Here is an 18,672-nt window from a genome sequence, read left to right on the forward strand (position 1 = left end):
ATTTTATTTCATACTCATTAAAAGTTATCCTTCAGACTAATTTTTGACACATATTACTCTTGTAACTACATGAAAACTAAAGCTACTAAAATAAATTGGTTATTTCTAAGGCGATGATAACCATATCACTTAGGGATCATCCTGCTTTCAGAAATGTTAAAATATAAAAATTAAATACCTGTATATCCAAAACCTTATTTATGAAATAGGACAATTTCCAACATTGTTGAACGTCTTGTGTATATTTCCCAGAGGACACCTCTTTTCCACCACAGAGATAACTTTCTCAAGGGAAACTACCAAATATGCAGTCATCTCTTGTTTGGTCTCATTTTTAAACCATTCTATAAATGAAATTCTAATTTTTAACTTGCTTCTTTTATTCAGCAGTGTGATTCATCCATTGCAATGTGCACAGCTGCCAATGTGGTGTAGTATCCCACTATGTATATACCATAATTTATTAATTCTTTATTTGATGAACATGGGAGATATTTCTTGTGCTTTGCTTCAGAATTCTCATAGTTTCCTTCTGGAATATATGTTGGAGTTTCCTCAGGGTATTGACCTAGATGTGAAATTGCTACCTCTAGATGATTGTATTTATTCTTATTACTGAAAGATGTGGCTGTACTCTTCCTCCCCCACCCATGAATATCCTGAGTGGACACAAGTCCCATTCTTCCTTAGTCTAACAGATGTAACATCTCTGATAGCTGACCTTCAGAGGGATGAGAATGAGGAAGGAGAAATGGAGGTGCTTCCCAGCCAACAACATGTGACTTTCAGTATAGCCCAAGGAACCAAAGGCAGACAGTGCTTAAGGCAAGGAGCAGCACTCCTGTTGGCTCCATTGAGCAAAGGTGTGAGTAGAGCTGTGCAGGAAACTAGGGTCTTGGGCTACAGCTTAGTTGAAGTCACAAAATATTTTGAGGTCATTACTGTGGAACATGTAAATGAAAAAAGACAATAGTGTTTTATTGTGAAAAGGCAAGTCTTATTTATTCAATGCAAAAAGGAAGCTATCTCGAAATAGCTTTCTTTCCATGACCCAGTATGTCTTATAATGGACTCCCACAGTTATAGATGTGGCCTTCTTGGTCACAGATGTTATGGTACCAGTGATGACAAGGCCCTCAGCATGCTCTGCTGACTGCATGACAGTTTCCATGCTACTCTCCTCCACACTGCTCCTACCTTACCTACAGTGGGCTTTATTTCTTAGTAAAGAGCCTATCTCACTGAAACTTTTACTTTCAGAACCTTGTAAGGCTGTATGTACATTATGGAGAGCCTTGAAGGTCTGAACACAAAACCATTTGGAGGGCTCAATTTTAAGTTCCTGAAAATGAGTCAGGATGATACACAATGAAGGTATCCCACAGACAATGAGGAAAGGAAGAGATTCTTAATTTTTACCCTCACTTAATACACCGATGGATTCTGATCCAAAAACCTACTGAACATACCATTCCTTGCCTTAAAAAAAGAAAGAAAGAAAGAAAGAAAGAAAGAAAGAAAGAAAGAAAGAAAGAAAGAAAGAGAAGAAAAGGCCTACAATCAAATACAAACTTCTAACCAAGGTATTTGAAGCATGTGGCAATATGGACCCACCCATTTTAACCATCTTATCGTCTCCTTCATGGGCACACTGTACTTCAGCCAAACTTGACTAGTGACTGTCTCTTGAATATGTTTCTTCTTTTCCTCTAGGATGTGGTACTGGAAAAGCACTGCTCAAATTCTGCTCCATGTTGTAGTTTTTATACCCTTAATACAACCCATCTCACTACAGAAACTGTGAGCTCCCTATGGGCTTTGTTCACCAGGCTGCAGACCTCACCCTGCCCTGTCCAGAGCAAAGAATGTGACACACAGTAGGCACGAAGTCAATGTTTACTTAAAAAATAATGAGTCAGGGGCATCTGGGTGGCTCAGTAGATTGAACATCCAATTCTTGGTTTTGGCTCAGGTCCTAATCTCAGGGCCATGAGATCAGAGACCTGTCAGGCTCCGTGTTCCTCGGGAAGTCTGCTTGGGATTCTCTCTCCCTCTCTCTCTGCCCCTCCCCCGCTTGCTCTCTCTCTCTAAAATTAATAAATAAATCTTAAAAAAATGAATCATCAGATATTGTCCAATCAAACTGGAACACCCTGAAATACAAAGACCAAGTCCGATCTGTCCAAACTCAGTTAATTAATACTGTATTTGCTCATCCTTTTGTATCTCCCTACCTCTGTGAACAGCACTACCATCTATCCGTCAAGTAGAAAACCTGTGTGTCATTTCATATTATCTATCATCCCTCACTCATTTGTCTAATCTTTCACCACGTTCTATGGTGTCTATGCCCACGTCCCTCTACATGTTGTTCAGGCCTTTTATCATCTTTCCCCTGCATGGCCACAGTCCTAACTGGCTTCTCTGATTCCAATTGTCCTATACTCACTTACGCAGTGACCATTCTAAGCACAGGTGTGGTCAAATCACTCCTCTGTCTCCCAGATCTCTACAGGTCCAGTCCCATGACTACCTGACCACATCTTACCCTTGCATCTCCTGCTCCAATTACACTGAGCTGTGAGCTTCCTAAACTCACCCAGCTATCTCCACGCTATGAGACTGTATAAGCTATACCCTGTGTCTCAGCATGTACTCCCCACTACCTAATTGTTTATATATACCAGTTATTATCACAGGGTACATAGTAAGTATTTAATTGTTTCAAGAAATGAATAAATTGACCCACTTTAAGAAAATTATGTTTCCCTATCTTTGAAATGGGTGGGTGAACTGTGTTGACATTTGAGATTCATTCTAGTTGATATCCTTGAGTTCCATGAATGGGTAAAGTATGTTGCCTCGGAGACTAGGAGAAGCTGCACGAGAGTGGTTGGGACAAGGAAACCAATCTCTGGATTATGATACCCTACCTGACCTAGTTCTAGACAAGCTCCTCCTCAATTTTTGAGATAACCTGAAAAATATAATAGAACAACCCTAGTCAAAACAAGTACCATGTAGTGACAATATTTTGTCATATTAACACTATTTTCCCATAAAAAGAGCTGGAACTCCCTGGAGAAGCAGTTGATTACAAACAAAGCTGGGACAGGGAAAATATGACCTTGGAATATCTAGAAGTGCCAGAAATGCTAAAAGAAAAGATGGGGCCTGTTGAAGGAACACAGGAAAAAACATAAAGGAGTTTGTACTGACCTTAGTTAGAATAATCAAAGCAAAAAAAAAAAAAAAAAAGTTGATTATAACCCATAGAATAAATATCCATGTCATAAATAAATAATTGAATAAAAGCATAAGTGAGGGAGAAAGAATACTTCTTTCTAACAGTGGATTAGGCAAACACCACAAGAATAACTACTTCAGACAAAATCCACTGATGGATGCTAAAAGCAGGGTGCGAACAATTAAGGGAAAATAGGTTTGTGCAAAGAAATAACCAGTAAATGCAGTGTGGGATCCTGGAACCGAAATGCCAATGCAATTCAAATGTTTATCTGAGTCATGATTACATAGTAATGTTAATCCCCCGGCTCTGATAGAGTGTTACTATGAGAGGGGGCTGGAGGAGAAATATACGGAAACTGTACGATTGTTTGGCAATTTTTCCACAAGTCTGAATTTTTTTAAGAGTACTAATTTTTGTCTTTCAAATTAATGATTAGAATAATTCCCAAGTGCTGAGGAAGAACACAGGTTAGATGCAAGAAAGACAGACTGAAATCCACATCAGTGTGTGCATCTTTGTCCAAGTTACTCATGTCCTCCATGAACCCCCTCCATGTCCTCTTGAACCCCCATTTCCTTCCTCTGTAAAACTAAGATCAGTAGGACTTTACTGTTTCTGGTTGTGAGAATCAGATGTGTGCACACAGGGCCAGCACAGAGGAGGTAAGAAATAAGACTTTCAGTTTCCTTCCTCAGGTGCCATGCATGTCCCTGTCCTCTCAGAGCTCACAGTTCAGAGAGGGAAACGACCAGACCATATCAAACTCATACTATCCCTTTCTGATTGTCCTGCTTGTTTGCCTGTACCATCCAGTATTTAGCACGTGCAATTCTTTGCAGCAAGTGAAGAGGATGAGTAAAGGAGTGTGCAACCCCTTCTACTGGACTGCAAGCTCCTTAGGGAGAGAACTAGTGTTTCACTCATCCTGATTCACCACACACACCTGAGTACTGGGCATCTCAAAATGGAAAATAGAATTAAGGCCAACAGAAAGCAGGGAGGGAGAGAAATCTGGCCACCCACCTGGACTTCTTTTGGGCGAAGCTGAGGTTTATGTATTCCTGGAGTAGGGATCCATATCCTCGCTCCTTTACACTGCTCTGTTTCTCTCTTTTCTCTCTCTGAGGGGTTCCATGTGATTTCAGGAATGATTTGCCTTCCCACATCCTATTGAGATGGTAAACCCTTTTAGTGGGAGTCCTCGCCTTTTCCTTACTCTTCCTTGGGGCTTCAGCCTGGACTGGGGAGATTCTCTGGCTTCCATCCCGTTTGCTCATGTTGCCTTTACTCTGAAAGGCTGAGACGGAGGGTCCCACTTCTGGACATTCAGTGGTGTCCGTAACAGGTCTGCGGATTGTCTCCCCTCCTGTAACCACACTCAGGCTGTCCTGGGGAGTTACTGCTGCTCCTGGTGCTGCCCCTTGGTCGGGCCCTGCAGACGCTGGGATTAGGACAGACGGTGTGTTCCTACGCAGACAGTATGAAGTTTGTTGTCGGTTTCCTTCCCCACCAGTATAAGCTGGAGACATGGCCCCAGACACATCAGTGACCGTGGAAAGGCTCCTGGTGCTGACCTGATCTTGGTCCCCTTGTCCATGGAGCTCCGCGGCCTGTGCCGAGAGGAGAAACAGGGAAGTAGAGAAGAAAGTAAGTGAGACTAGAAGGGGCTGTCACTTGCCTTCTTGAAGCTGAACCACTCCAGAGCTTATAATTGGGAGACACTTTGAGGTCATCAAGTCCAGTGGATGCAGGAATCCCCTCTACGGCACCCCCATAATGGTCACTCAAGTTTTGTGCAGATGGTCCCAGTGCCAGAAGAGCACTATTGCCATTCAGTGAGCATCCTCATACTTATATTTTATACACTTGTAAGCTTTTCTGCAAAATAGATTCCTAGGAGTGAGACTGCTGGCCAAGAGCTATGCTCATTTTACATTCTCATATTTAGTAACAAATTGTGCACATGTGCACAAAGCATGCTGCCATGCTACAGATGATAGAAAAAATCAGTGCCCAGCTCCAGTTAAGGAAGGACTTTCTCACACTTGAAAGTGTCCCACAACAGATGGGACTGCCTGGGTTGTAGGAGCAATTGCTCCAGAGTGGCCTGGGCAGGGGGGGTGCTGTTGAGGGCATTACAACATTGGCTGTGAGATCAGAGGAGCTGACATCTAAGGGGCCTGGATATTCAGGAGCACTTGGGACCTTTCCAGTGTGGCAAGGTCTAGACATGGTGCTTTACTTGGCCTGAGTTCTTCCAATGGCAATGCTTTCTCCTCCTGAGCCTCAGAGAACAGCCTGAAAAAGCCTTAGCTGCTCTTCCAAATCACCCTGGCCCCATCTCCAAGACTCTATGCAAAGGCTTACTGCTGGGCTCTTCCTGTCCTCTGCCTCCAACCCAGGTATGGAGATCATGTCACCAGCAGGTTGGGCCTGGGTCCCACTGTAAGCCTCCACTGGAGGTCTCAGCAGGTATACTAAGTCTTCCCAGCATGCAAACAGATCTTCTTTTGCATCTGAAGGAAGGCACAGCTGGAGGTAAAAAGAGCGGCCAGTGGCAAGCTTCAAGTGGAATTGTTTTTTTTCATGATTATAGATGGATAACTTTACAAACTTCAAAGGAAGCAGCCTGTTGGGGAGCAAAGAAGTGGGGGATTAGGTTGAGACAAATGGGAAGAGGGAGGGAGTCTTTTGGGCCAGTCAGAATCTATTTCTCTCCTAAAGGATTTGCGAAATCCTGTCCACTAGAGTTCATCTCTTATGTCCACCTCCTCATTACTGATAGGTGCAGCCTTAATTTGGAGTATAGCACTTAGCTCGCTGGACCTCAAACAACACCACTATGGCTGCTGACCACCTCCCAAAACCGCCCCTCACTCTGCCACAGAAGGCCTGCGGTTATGTGTTCCTGTCTTTCTTCCTGCTCTTAGTTCCACAACCCTTCTCCTATAAGTGATAGCCAGTTTCCCCACAAAGCCTTCTCGGCTCCTAGAGATGTGTCTGATTTCTCCTCCTCTGAATCCACACCACAGTTGCTGGCCGTGCAGGGGAAGCTCTCTCGCTCTGGGCTCTGTGTTATGGTGAATCAGGTGCTTGCTGGTCTTGCCCCTTCTGCATATGTCCTATATTCCCGGACTCGCCTGGTCAGCTCCAAGCTCTTTGTCGACCTGAGGTCCTTTCTCTGGGTATCTTGGTCATTTCTGGCATTGACCATGCAGCTCACAGCCGGCTGTGCCAGCAGCATGACGTCAGGCATTGTGAGGTGGTGGCTGGTACAGGCAATGCCCACCGTCACCACCTGCACAGTGTTGTGCACATCAATCACTTCTCCTCTTCTGTTGATCTGTTGTTGGAAGAAAGAGGAAAGCGGCATTGTCTCACACGCTCTTCTATCTGTCCTCCTCTGCTCCACTCCTAAATAAAGTGGCTACCACAGTTCTCGGTGTGCGGCAAAGACCAGCGGGATGTAGTTCAAGCCACGTGCCATACCAACAGAACGGATTCATACCTCCCTCTCCAATCTGACCTCTCACAGGAGCCAAACTCCCTTTCCTCAATGTGCCTGCGATCACGTGCTTTTGTACTTAGAAGCGCTCATGTCCACCATTAAAACAGTAAGTGCAGGCACAGCCTAAGACCCAGCAATCCAACCTCTGCAAATGTGTTCTGCATTGACATGCACACGCCCACATGTGATGGACAAAGTTGCTCACCACAATTTCAGTTGCAACAGACTGCACAACGCAAGTACCTCCCAGTGTCTTGGAGTAAACAAACGTAGTTTGTTTGTTTTTCTTTTTCTTTTTTTTTTTTTGCAAAATAGACATTTTATTAAAACAAAAAACAGCTTTTCACCTCAAAAATACCAATGCAAAAAACCATGAAATGCAAAGGGATCACTCTGGCCTCAAGGAGTAAAAAGTTGTTACAATCAAGTGTAATACATGATCCCGGATCGGGAAATACAGCTACATTATTGGGAGAACTGAGAAAATGTAAACACTCACTACTATGATAGCATTCTATCAACAGCAAATTTCATGAAATTGTGCCATGGTTACACAAGCAAATGTCCAAGTTCCTAAAAGATTCACGAAAAATTTAAAGATAAAGGGGCGTAACCCCCGTCACTTACACCTAACTCTTGAGCGAGAATAGTTGAGCGAGAACAATAATCTACGTCTTGTGTCTATGTGAGTTTTCTGGCTCTGAATCCTGCCTACACATTTCAATAAACTGGGAGCTCTGCAGCATCCTGCTGCCCAGACTGCCCAGGTCATTACACCAGAATCTTGAGAGTGGGTCTCCAGAAAACGCTGGGCATCAGTGTTTTCTACACTTTCCAGGTTAATTCCAAGGACCGGCCAAGGTTGAGAATCAGTGACATGTACAGTCGTGGAGCTCCCGGGTTGATTCTCATGTGTCTGCTCTCATCTACTCTTCTGTCACACTCACAAGGTGTGTGGTTGCTCACACTAAAGTCTGGTTCGTACTGCTATGCCACAACCCACACCATCATCCTGAAAGCCGTGTAGAGTAGAAACTCCCTAAGCTGAAAGCCAGAAACCTGGGCCCTCAGCCACTTGACAGTCTGGGAAAGTCACCTCACTCTCTGGAACTCAGTTTGCTCCTGAGTAAAATGGGGATCTCTGTTCTGCCTACATAAGTAGGTTGTTGTGAGGCTCACAGGAAATGGACACCAAATTTCTATGGATACTGGAGAGAACCATATAAATACGGTTTCAGGATATCTGGAGCCTCACGTTCCTACAAAACACAATGAGGGAGAAAAAGGAAGCCGCATATGCCCCAACCGGCAGGACATCATGTTCCAAGTCCACACATCCAATTCAAGACCACACTGCATCTCCAAGAGTCATAAAATGTTTAATAAGTACACACGAAGAAACAAAACCTGCATGAGAATAATGACCACAAGTATGGCAAAGGGCAACCATCTGATAAAACTTGGTGGATAAATCAGGAAGTGCAAAAACAAAACAAAACAAAACTTTTGCTTTCCTCTACTGGGTTGCAATGTCACCGAAGACATCTTGGCACAATCAGCACATAACAGGTCTTTGATAAGTTGTTGTGGGAAGGAAAGAATGAAAGGGATGAAAGAAGCAGAGGGGGGGGGGGGGGGCTACACACATGAATCAGGGAGGAGGAGGGAGAAGGGGACACACACATGAATCAGGGAGAAGGGGGAGAAGGGGGACACACACATGAATCAGGAAGAAGGGGGAGAAGGGAGACACATACATGAATCAGGGAGAAGGGGAGAAGGGGGACACACACATGAATCAGGGAGGAGGAGGGAGAAGGGGGACACACACATGAATCAGGGAGAAGGGGGAGAAGGGGGGACCAGATACATAACTCGGGGAGAAAGGGGAGGATGGGCTAATTCACCTGGATAAAGTCACTCTCAAATATGGGTATGTTCTTCAGTAGCACATACTCTCCATTGCCCAGAAGCTGCTGCAGCTTCCCCACCGAGCTGTTGAACATGGGAAGAATATGGCAGCTTTGGCAGCTGGGATCTGGTGACTCCATGCTGCTGTCCATGGCTCCCTTGCACTAAGACACCTGAAAAGAGGAGGCAGGTTATTTCTTGTCCCTGTTACTTAGAATGTTTCCCCAGCACTGCCGCACAACCCCTGGCACAGTTAGCATACGCATCCTGCCATGGAGTGATTAAGACACAGGGGTCCTCTGGGCAGATATGCCCTCCACCCCGCCTGCCCAGGGTTTGCTAGCAGTTAGCAGACAATGCCCATCTGGGAATGGGAGGAAGGCACCCTTTCCTCTTAGCTGAGGCGGACCAGCACCAAGATAACTGCACAACTCAGTAAACAGTGCAGGCCAGAGTGTGGACCCTCATCCTCACTCCTCAGCCAGCTGCCTTGTGCAGTGAACAACCTCTACAACTTTGTGGAGAGGCCTTGCTGACTCCTGACTCTCAGAGACCCCAAACTTTCACACACACCCCACCCAGGCTGACAACAGTTGACTACTTTCACCGTGGATTCACTGCATCCAAAAAAAATGGCCATCACGTCTATCCAAGCAAAGACAAACCACTGGATCTGAGCTTTTCACTTTTTCTACCTTCTGGAAGGCTTTCCATTTAGACCCCTGTTCCCTCCCTCCTTGGTCAGGGTCAGGATCAACCCCACCCTGACCCCAGTCGAGGTCCCTACTCTGGTCCAGAGTGTCCCATGTCCTGGTCAGAGTCCGTCCTGTAAGGTTCTCTCCAACAGCCTTCCTGCGCTCGCCTCCTGGGGCTTTCCACCCAGAATCCCAGTCCTGATGAGGTTCTCCCCCACCCCTTTCCAGGTGTCTCCTCCTGGGCTCTCCCACGAAGGGGGACACCTAACCCAGGGTCAGGCTCACCTAACCCTGGTCTAAGTCACAGTCTTGGCGTTGCCACCCCATTGTCACTACCCCACGCAGGGTACCCCCTCCCTGGGCCCCGCAGCCCCGTGGAGAAGACTGCGGACTGACGACTTGGCCTCTGGATAGGCACCGCCAGGCAGCACCAGACCCGACCTCTGATATCCGAGGTGGAGCGGCCGCCCCAGCTGCCCAGGCGCTCCCACCTTTCCCCTGAACACACTCCCCACCAGCGTGTCCCCTGGAACTCCCGCCTCTCCACCGCCGCACGGGCTGCCTTTCAACCGTCCATTGTGACCTGGAGCCATCATACAACACTGTGTCCTCATTCCCACAGCCGCCCCCTCAGAAAGGGACATCATTCCGCACAAACACCTCCAACCCAAGACGGAAACCACAGCAAAAGACGCGCAGACCCAGTCCCTGCCTCCGCAGGGAAAGGGCAGCCCTCGGCGGACAGGCAAGGAGAGCGCATGCGCGGACACCACCTGCGCAGGGTCTGTGGACTAAAGGAAACTGGAGCGCTTGCGCAAATGCGGCCAGCACAGTGCACGCCCCTTTAAGGGCGGGCAGCAGGAGCGCAAGCGCAGTCACTGCCTGCCTGGAGCCTGGCAGCCAGAGAGCGCTAGGTCGGTGACGCATACACACAAGTAGACTGCACAAGAAACGGGTCGGATGTTTGGTGCTGGAGGGAGCACGAATGGGAAAGTGAGCCTTCTTGGCTTTACAGAAAAGGTGGCAGAAAGGTGTCCCCGCCCGTCTTTGTCTTCTGCTAATTTCCATCTCCTTGCATTGTGCACTAAAACTGCAGCAGGTAACTGACTTCAGCCTTCTGTGACTGTCTCAGGTCAGGTAAAGGAAATCTGGAAATCAGGGAGAACCAGAAAACCAGTTAAGTGAAAGCATGCAAACGGTGCTTTTTGAACAGATAGGATAGAAACATAGTGTGTTAAGATGACTTCAGGGTCTTTCGAGTGTCTATGTGGAAATCAAAAACCCTTATTTTTTAGACTGAACAAATATTACCTTGTGAAGAGCAAGTATTTGGAGAACTGCTGGCAAGAACTCATTAGGTCTTGTCCATTTGAATTCATAATCCCCTCTAGCTAACAAGTTTCAGCAGCTCTTCACAACGTTCTGAAAGTGTGTCTCTGTGGCTATAGTCCTCAGCAAATGAAGGAATAAACCATCCACTGACCTACTTTGAGGTTGACTTTATTTCAGTGGACAGCAGGGTCTCATCTACCAACACACAGTCTAGTCTAGAGGACGACAGACCCATGGTGGAGTCCCAGTGCAAATCCGCCCTACAGAAAAACAGTGACTCCTAGGGGACTGTGCAGAGTAAATCCAAGGAGCATGGCTTCTCCTCTCACCAAGGAATGACAAATATAAAGATAGAAGTAGTCCAGGCTCAGGCTACCTCTGTCAAAGAGCCTTACCCCGTAAGGACTCTTCAGTCTCTTTAGGGCTGGGACCTATTGGTGAGGAGTGAAGTTGTCCCCACTGTGCCATGTCCTAGCCCTCCCTGGATCTTCCTCCCAGGCACACCTAGCTGGGGTGGAGGGCAGGGCAAGATGACAACTTCAGAGCTGGGCCTTCCTTGATTTTCTTTATTCTGCATTCTCTATTTTATTCATCTTGGTTATAATATTTTATTATTCCCTTCCTTCTGCTTGTGCATTAGTTTGCCAGAATTTATTTACTACCCGTTAGGAGTTTGTAGCCCTTACCATCTCCTTACCACCCCATCCCACCCATTTTTTTTTCTTTTAAGATTTTATTTATTTTGACAGAGAAAGACAGCCAGCGAGAGAGGGAACACAAGCAGGAGGAGTGGGAGAGGAAGAAGCAGGCTCCCAGAGGAGTAGGGAGCCCGATGTGGGGCTCGATCCCAGGACTCTGGGATCACACCCTGGGCGGAAGGCAGAGGCTTAAGGACTGAGCCACCCAGGCGCCCCCATCCCACCCATGTTAATCATCATTCTACTCTCTGGTTTTACAAATTTGGCTTTTTTAGATGTCATATATAAGTGATGTCACACAGTGTTTGTTTTTCTCTCACTTATCTCACTTAGCATAATGCCCTTAAAGTACATCAGTGATACTCCAAATGCTTTCCTTTTCATACCCCAATAATATTCCATCACATGTAAACACCACATATTCTTTATCCATCCATTCATTGAGAAACACTTATGTTGTGTCCATATCCTAACTGTTGTGAATAATGCTTCAGTGAATGTAAGAGTGAAGTATTTTCTTTGAGATACTGACACCATCTCCTTCCTCTATATTCCTCAACGTATGATTACTGGATCATATGGGAGTTCTTTTTCTTTTTCCTTTTTTTAAAATTGTTTTAGGAACTTCCAAACTGCTTTCCATATTAAATGAACCAATTTACATTTTACTAACAGTGCACAAGGGTTCCATTTTCCCCACATTCTCCCCGACGCTGATTATCTCTTGTCTTCTTCATGATAGCCTTTCCAACATTCCAGTTGTGTGAGGTGATATCTCATGGTCATTTTGATTTGCATTTCCCTGATGCTTGGTGATGTTGACCATCTTTTCACTTATCTGTTGACTATTTGGATACCTTCTTTAGAAAAAAAATTCTGTTGAGTTCCTGTACCAATTTTTTGATCAGATTGTTTGCTCTTGTTATTGAGTTGTATTATAGATAGATAGATAGATACATACATACATATTTCATAGGTTGTGTTTTTTATTTTGCTGATTGTTTCTTTTGCTGTGCAAATGCTTTTTAGTTGGATGTAGTCCCACTTGTTTTTACTTTTGTTACTTGTACTTTGGTGTCATATCCAAAAAACCCTTGTTAAAACCAGTGTCAGAGAGTGTCTTTCATGTTGTTGTTGTTGTTGAAGAAGAAGTTTTAAGGTTTCAGATCTTAGGTTACGTCTTTAATCTGTGTCATATAATTTTTGTGAGTGATGGAAGATAGAGGTACAAATTCATTTTTCTGTATATATGGCTATCCAGTTTTCCCATCACCATTTGTTGAAGAGACTATCCTTTCTCCATTTAGTTTCCTTGGCTCCCTTGTCAAATATTTAGTTGACTGTATATGTGGGAGTTTATTTCTTGGGTCTCCATTTGTTCCTTTGACATCTACATTCATCAGGGACATTGGCTTATAGTTTTATTTTTCTTGTAGTGTCCTTATTTGGCTTTGGTATCAGGTGATGTTGCTCCAGTAGCATTCTGGAATCTCCCTTTGGTGAGTTCGTATGGCTGCAAATTCTTTCTTATCCATGGGTGTCTGTCCAAGTCAGCAGTCTCTAGTATTTTCCCAGCTACATCTGAGAGTGCTTGGGGCAGGTTTGTTGAATCTTGCTCTTACTAACACCTATACCTAGGTCTGTCTACCTGTAAGCAGATGTACAAGTGGGTGAGACTTCTCCCACATCCCTTGAAGTTTAGTAGTGGGTCCGACCACTTCCACAGGGTATGTCTGTGTATTAATCTCATTATTAATAATAAAGAGAGGGGTGCAAAGGAGGGAAATCTCATGCCACCACAATGCTGACTTACATTGAATATATATTTAAAATTATTTTAATGTGCTTCCATTTTAAGTCAAAATAAATAATAAGTAGAGTTAAATACCAAATTATACTACTGTGTTCTATGTTTCTCTTTATTAGAGATCTTTATAGCTTCATATGACTTAGAGATACTAACTATCTATCATCCTTTCATTTCAACCAGAAGGAATCCCTTTAACATTTGTTGTGCATGTCTGGTGGTAATAAACATCCTGGGCTCTGCATGTTGAGAGGAAAAAAAAGAGTATTTATACACATATAAGAGACTTCAGAACACCATGATCATCATTTGTGCATCAAGTGGAGAATTGGCTATATGGTTCTGGAGCTTAAAGTTGTGGCTGATCTGTAGTTAAAATTTTGCAAGATTTTAACATATAGATGATATTTGAAAATATGGGGATAAATAAAATTTTTCAACAAGAGTGTGTAAACACAAATAGATAAATGAGCAAGCACAGAAGGGATTCAAAACATAAATTTTAAGTGATGGAAGAGGAGCCCAAAAAAGGGGGAAATAAGAAAGAACAGTCACAGAGTTGGGAGAACATTTATAAGGTGGTTAAGCAGACTCTAATAAGGGATGAAGGATCTCAGAAGGAAGACACATTAAATGTGGAAAGTGAGAATTAAGAATTTTCCATAAAAGTTCTCAACACAGATTTACTGTTTTCCTGAAAAGGGTGGATTATTTGCTCTAGGGATGGTACACACCATACAAGTGACAGTGGGAGAGGAAAATGGTTTTGTAAAGAATTGGAAGCAATTGTACATGCCAAAAATTACCCAGAAGCACATTTGTGAAGAGGTGAGAAAAGGTGTGATGTTCAAAGGCTATGTGTGTTTTTGTTAGATGGAAGATTTTATTGTCTAAGTGAGTTTGAACACTTGTGGTAAGTATCCAATTGTGAACAAAAATATGAATGTACGATACAAAGTGTTTACTGATAGCCTGAGACTGAAAAGGAAGGGAACTAGGAAAGATGTGGAGATATCCAGATTCAATAGGAAAAGTATTTACTGTAGGAGGGAAAGAGGATCATTGCAATCTGATGAGCATTTAAAGAAATGGAGGCAAGATAACGTGCCACCTCTAACATGGGAACTTATGTGGATTACACTTCATCTTCCAATTCTGAGATAATGTCCTCAGCTCTTTTTACTATACAAAAGTGATTATGGGGTTTTAACAAAATGGCAAAGGCATTTCATACTCCTTTTAGAAATTGAAATTGACAACTAACTAAAGACAAAGGTGGATTTGGCATCAAAAGTAAGTGTGTAGAGAGTAGGATATGATCAACTTATTATGACCCTGTCCTACCTGTTTGTGTACTTTTGTTTAAGATCACTCAGCTGTTGTTTGGACTCTGATGCGTATGTTGGAAGGCAGGTTGAGTTTGCATTGAGGCTTAGCTCTGTCAGCATAGTTGGACATAAGGGCAAAGGAGTGACGGTTGTTAGTGTCTCAGATTATAAAGAGCAAACAATGAGATATAGGTTAAAATTTAAAACTGCTATTGTCATAGTTATTTCACCCATAGGGATTGATAAAATGTGATATTTAGTAATTTAGCTATCCAATTTAGTAATTTGAAACATGGTTCCATTATGGATGACAACAGGGTCCAAAATATGGCTACAAAAAATGAGATAAAAAAAAAGACAATACAGAAAAGAGTCAAAGAAATGAGAACTAGATGTCTAGATGGACTACCAAATGGGTGAGGCCAAATAGCAGACTTAAATTTGGAAGGAAAAAAAATCATTGTCCTGGTGTCATCTATAAGGGAGAGAAGCCATTCGTTAAGTGAATAGCCACAATGAGGGATGGGTTAGTTTGTACTTCCCTAATTTGAAACTTCAAAGATGTTTTCATTTCTTTAATAATAATTTTCTATTATGTTATGTTAGTCACCATACAGTACATCCCTAGTTTTTGATATAATGTTCCATGATTCATTACTTGCGTATAACACCCAGTGCACCATGCAATACGTGTTCTCCTTAATACCCATCACCAGCTTATTCCAATCCCCCACCCCCTGTCCCTCTGGAGCCCTCAGTTTGTTTCCCAGAGTCCATAGTCTCTCATGCTTCATTCCCCCTTGTGTTACCCCCCCTTCATTCTTCCTTTTCTTCTCCTACCAATCTTCCTATTTCATATGTTCCATAAATGAGTGAAACCATATGATAATTGTCTTTCTCTGCTTGACTTATTTCACTTAGCATTATCTCCTCCAGTCCAATCCATATTGCTCCAAATGTTGTGAAATCATACTTTTTTATGGCTGAGTAATATTCCGTGGTATATAGGGACCACATCTTCTTAATCCAGTCATCTGTTGAAGGGCATCTCGGCTCATTCCCCAATTTAGCTATTGTGGACAATGCTGCTATGAACATTGGGGTGCATATGGCCCTTCTCTGCACTGCGTCTGTATCTTTGGGGTATATACCCAGCAGTGCAGTGACTGCATCATAGGGTAGCTCAATCTTTAACTTTTTAAGGGAACTCCACACTGTTTTCCAAAGGGGCTGTACCAACTTGCATTCCCACCAACAGTGTAAGAGAGATCCCCTTTCTCCACATCCTCTCCAACATTTGTTGTTTCCTGCCTTGTCCATTTTTGCCATTCTAACTGGCTTAAGGTGGTATCTCAAGGTGGTTTTGATTAGAATTTCCCTGATGGCTAATTTTTAAAAGTCATTTTATCATGTGTCTGTTAGCCATTTGTATGTCTTCATTGGAAAAGTGTCTGTTCATATCTTCTGCCCATTTTTCAATTGGATTATTTGTTTCTTGTGTATTGAGACTGAGATTCTTTGTAGATCTTGGATACCAGTCTTTTATCTGTAGTGTCATTTGAAAATATCTTCTCCCATTCCGTGGGCTGCCTCTTAGTTTTTTTTGACTGTTCCCTTGGCTGTTCAGAAGCTTTTTGTTATTAATGCTCTTCATATATACTTTTTATTCCATGTTCATGCCAATCTCATTCAATTAGTTGGAGTGTGTTCCCTAAATTTCATTTAATTAGGAGGATTTTGGGAGAGCTAAAAAGGCAGGGTAGTAGGAGGATCTTAAGCTTGTCTTGTCTCTAGAACACTAGATAACTGTTAAATCATTCTGAATACCCAGGAAATTGAGGGAGAGAAGAAGCCACATCCAGTAAGGTAGGATGTGTGAAGACATGGTTTTAGGAAGAAACTGATCACAGGTGTTGCAGAGGGGAGGGATCCCTGTCACAGAGAAAGGCAGGAGAGAGAGGCACACAGCAGAATGTACAAGGAGAACACTTTATCAAAACCACTGGCTGGGAAAATGAGAGGGGGTTATTTTTATGATTTTTTTTTTTTGTAACCAGTGGGCTCAAAGACTGGAGTTTTAAAGGTCAGAGGGCTTGGCTGGAATAGAGCCCTGAGGGTTCTTCCCTATTCCTGGAAAGAAGACAGGCAAACAACCCAGGGTAGACAGCATGATCTGAATGTGTAAGGCCCATGGAGGAGAGATAGTTTGCTCTTCTTGGAGTGCAGCTGTGATATGTGGCATCCACAAAGATAGCTCTCCAAGGATAAAAGAGTCTGCTGGTGCCATTTCCCTCCCTCAACCTTCAGAGTCGGTTCAGAGACACCAGCTGAGGGCTTCTTGCCCCCAAACTGGCTGCCTCAACTGAATGCTCCAACAACCATGCCCCTGAGCTCTGGTGTGACTGTCCTTCTTGGTCAAACCTCTTTCAGTCCCAGTGTACCAACAGCCTCTCACAGAAGCCACATCACATAGTCACAACATTTCCCTAAGTTTTGGGAAGGTTTGACTTTTGACTTTTAAAAGTTAGCAGACTTCTCTGGGATTTTAAAGCCCAAAGTGCCCCGCGTTGCTCCAGGTAGACCAGGAACCCAGAGACAGAAGGCATGGAAACTGTGATCTGAAAAATGTCTGGGATGCACAGGGGGATTATTCATTCTTTTGGAAGTGCTTCCCTGAGACTAGCAAGCACAGAGTCCCCTCTCCAGGAACAAAGGAGCAGACTGGTGTCATTTCCTCCCCCCACCCATCAGCATAAACCAGCACAGTGCTAACACTGGCTGCCTAACTTGCTTACACCAAGTCCCTCCCTTCTCCTTTTTGTTGCTACTGCTTTTCTCAGTCAAGTGGGTCTAAGTCCCCAAACAGTGCATCCCTCCCCCAGAAGACCAGCGAAAGCTGTGCACATACCATGTCTCCCAATCAGTGAGTTGTGAAAGGCTTCATTTCTAATGAAATGGCATCAGGTCTTATTTAACAAGCAGACCAGAGCAAACATAGTTGAAACTCACCACATTTTGCCCAAGGTCCAAACAAACACTGGCCACTGCAGGTAATGAGAGTCCCTTCAGATGACTGGCCTGAAGGATAGAGCAGCTGAAACACAGCAGCAGAGCGCTGACAGCACACATTGGAGACACTCCCTGTAATGCTAGGCCCTAGGCACTATATGACCTCTTCATATAGCCATTACATTCTGAAGCAGGAAATATAAAGGGCTTTTCTTTTCTTTTCTTTTCTTTTCTTTTTCCTTCATAAAGGGCTTTTCTAACAGAGAGAAGAAGGCAGAGACTTAGACAAAATGTCAAGATGGAAGGATTCACCCTGAAAGAAAGAACAAGTAATGGTCATGGCCAGATCTCTAATTGAAAGAGATATAAGTAATATGCCTGATGGAGAATTTAAAGCGACAGTCAATCAGAAATTAAAATGCAACTGTTGTACTAAACAGATTGGATGTAATGAACAGAATGTTAGAAGAAGCAGATGAATGAATAAATGGTATAGAACACAAAATAATGAAAAATAATTAAGCTGAACAACAGAAAAAAAGAACTATGGATCACAAGAATAGACTGAGGAACTCAGTGACTCCATCAAACATAATAATATTTGTATTATATAAATTCCAGAAGAAAAGAGAGCAAAGAGGGCAGAAGGTTCATTTGAGGGAATAAGGAAATAAAGGCTGAGAATTCCATAATCTGGGGAAGGAAAGAAACATTCAAATCCAGGAGGAGCAGAGAACTCCCATAAAAAAAAAAGGCCAACACCAAGACACAATGTACTTAAACTTGTAAAATGCATGTATATATAAAAAAAAAAAAGAATCCTAAAAGCAGTAACACAAAAGAAGTCCCTAACTTAAAAGGGAAAATGCATGAGGCTAGCTGTAGATCTCTCCACAGAAACTTGGAAAGCCAGTGGAGAATGCCATATATTCAGTGTGCTGAATGGGAAAAATCTGCAGCCAAGAATATTCTATCCAGCAAGGTTATCATTCAGAATAGAAGGAGAGATAAGGGGTTTCCCAGACAAACAAAAATTAAAGGAGTTCATGATCACCAACCCAGACCTAAAAGAAATATTAAAGGGGTCCCTTTCAGTTAGAAAGAAAGACCAAAAGTGACAAAGACTAGAAAGGA

At 43.4% G+C, this 18,672-nt stretch overlaps 1 protein-coding gene across 1 annotated transcript; it reads right to left on the reverse strand.

The window, feature by feature from the left end:
* On the reverse strand, nucleotides 1-10,100 carry LOC103680370 (protein FAM71C-like). The gene is made up of 6 exons (XM_008709905.2): nucleotides 9,856-10,100; nucleotides 8,666-8,842; nucleotides 6,391-6,593; nucleotides 5,618-5,879; nucleotides 4,274-4,860; nucleotides 1-2,977 (listed from the first exon to the last, which is right to left on the reverse strand). The coding sequence occupies exons 2-6, from the start codon at nucleotides 8,819-8,821 to the stop codon at nucleotides 2,920-2,922; spliced, it is 1,266 nt and encodes a 421-aa protein (XP_008708127.1). The 5' UTR covers nucleotides 8,822-8,842; nucleotides 9,856-10,100; the 3' UTR covers nucleotides 1-2,919.
* Between the last annotated feature and the right edge of the window lie 8,572 nt (nucleotides 10,101-18,672).

The sequence above is a fragment of the Ursus maritimus genome, unplaced genomic scaffold, assembly GCF_017311325.1.
Source record: "Ursus maritimus isolate PB19 unplaced genomic scaffold, ASM1731132v1 scaffold_5, whole genome shotgun sequence".
NCBI classification, from domain to species: domain Eukaryota; kingdom Metazoa; phylum Chordata; class Mammalia; order Carnivora; family Ursidae; genus Ursus; species Ursus maritimus.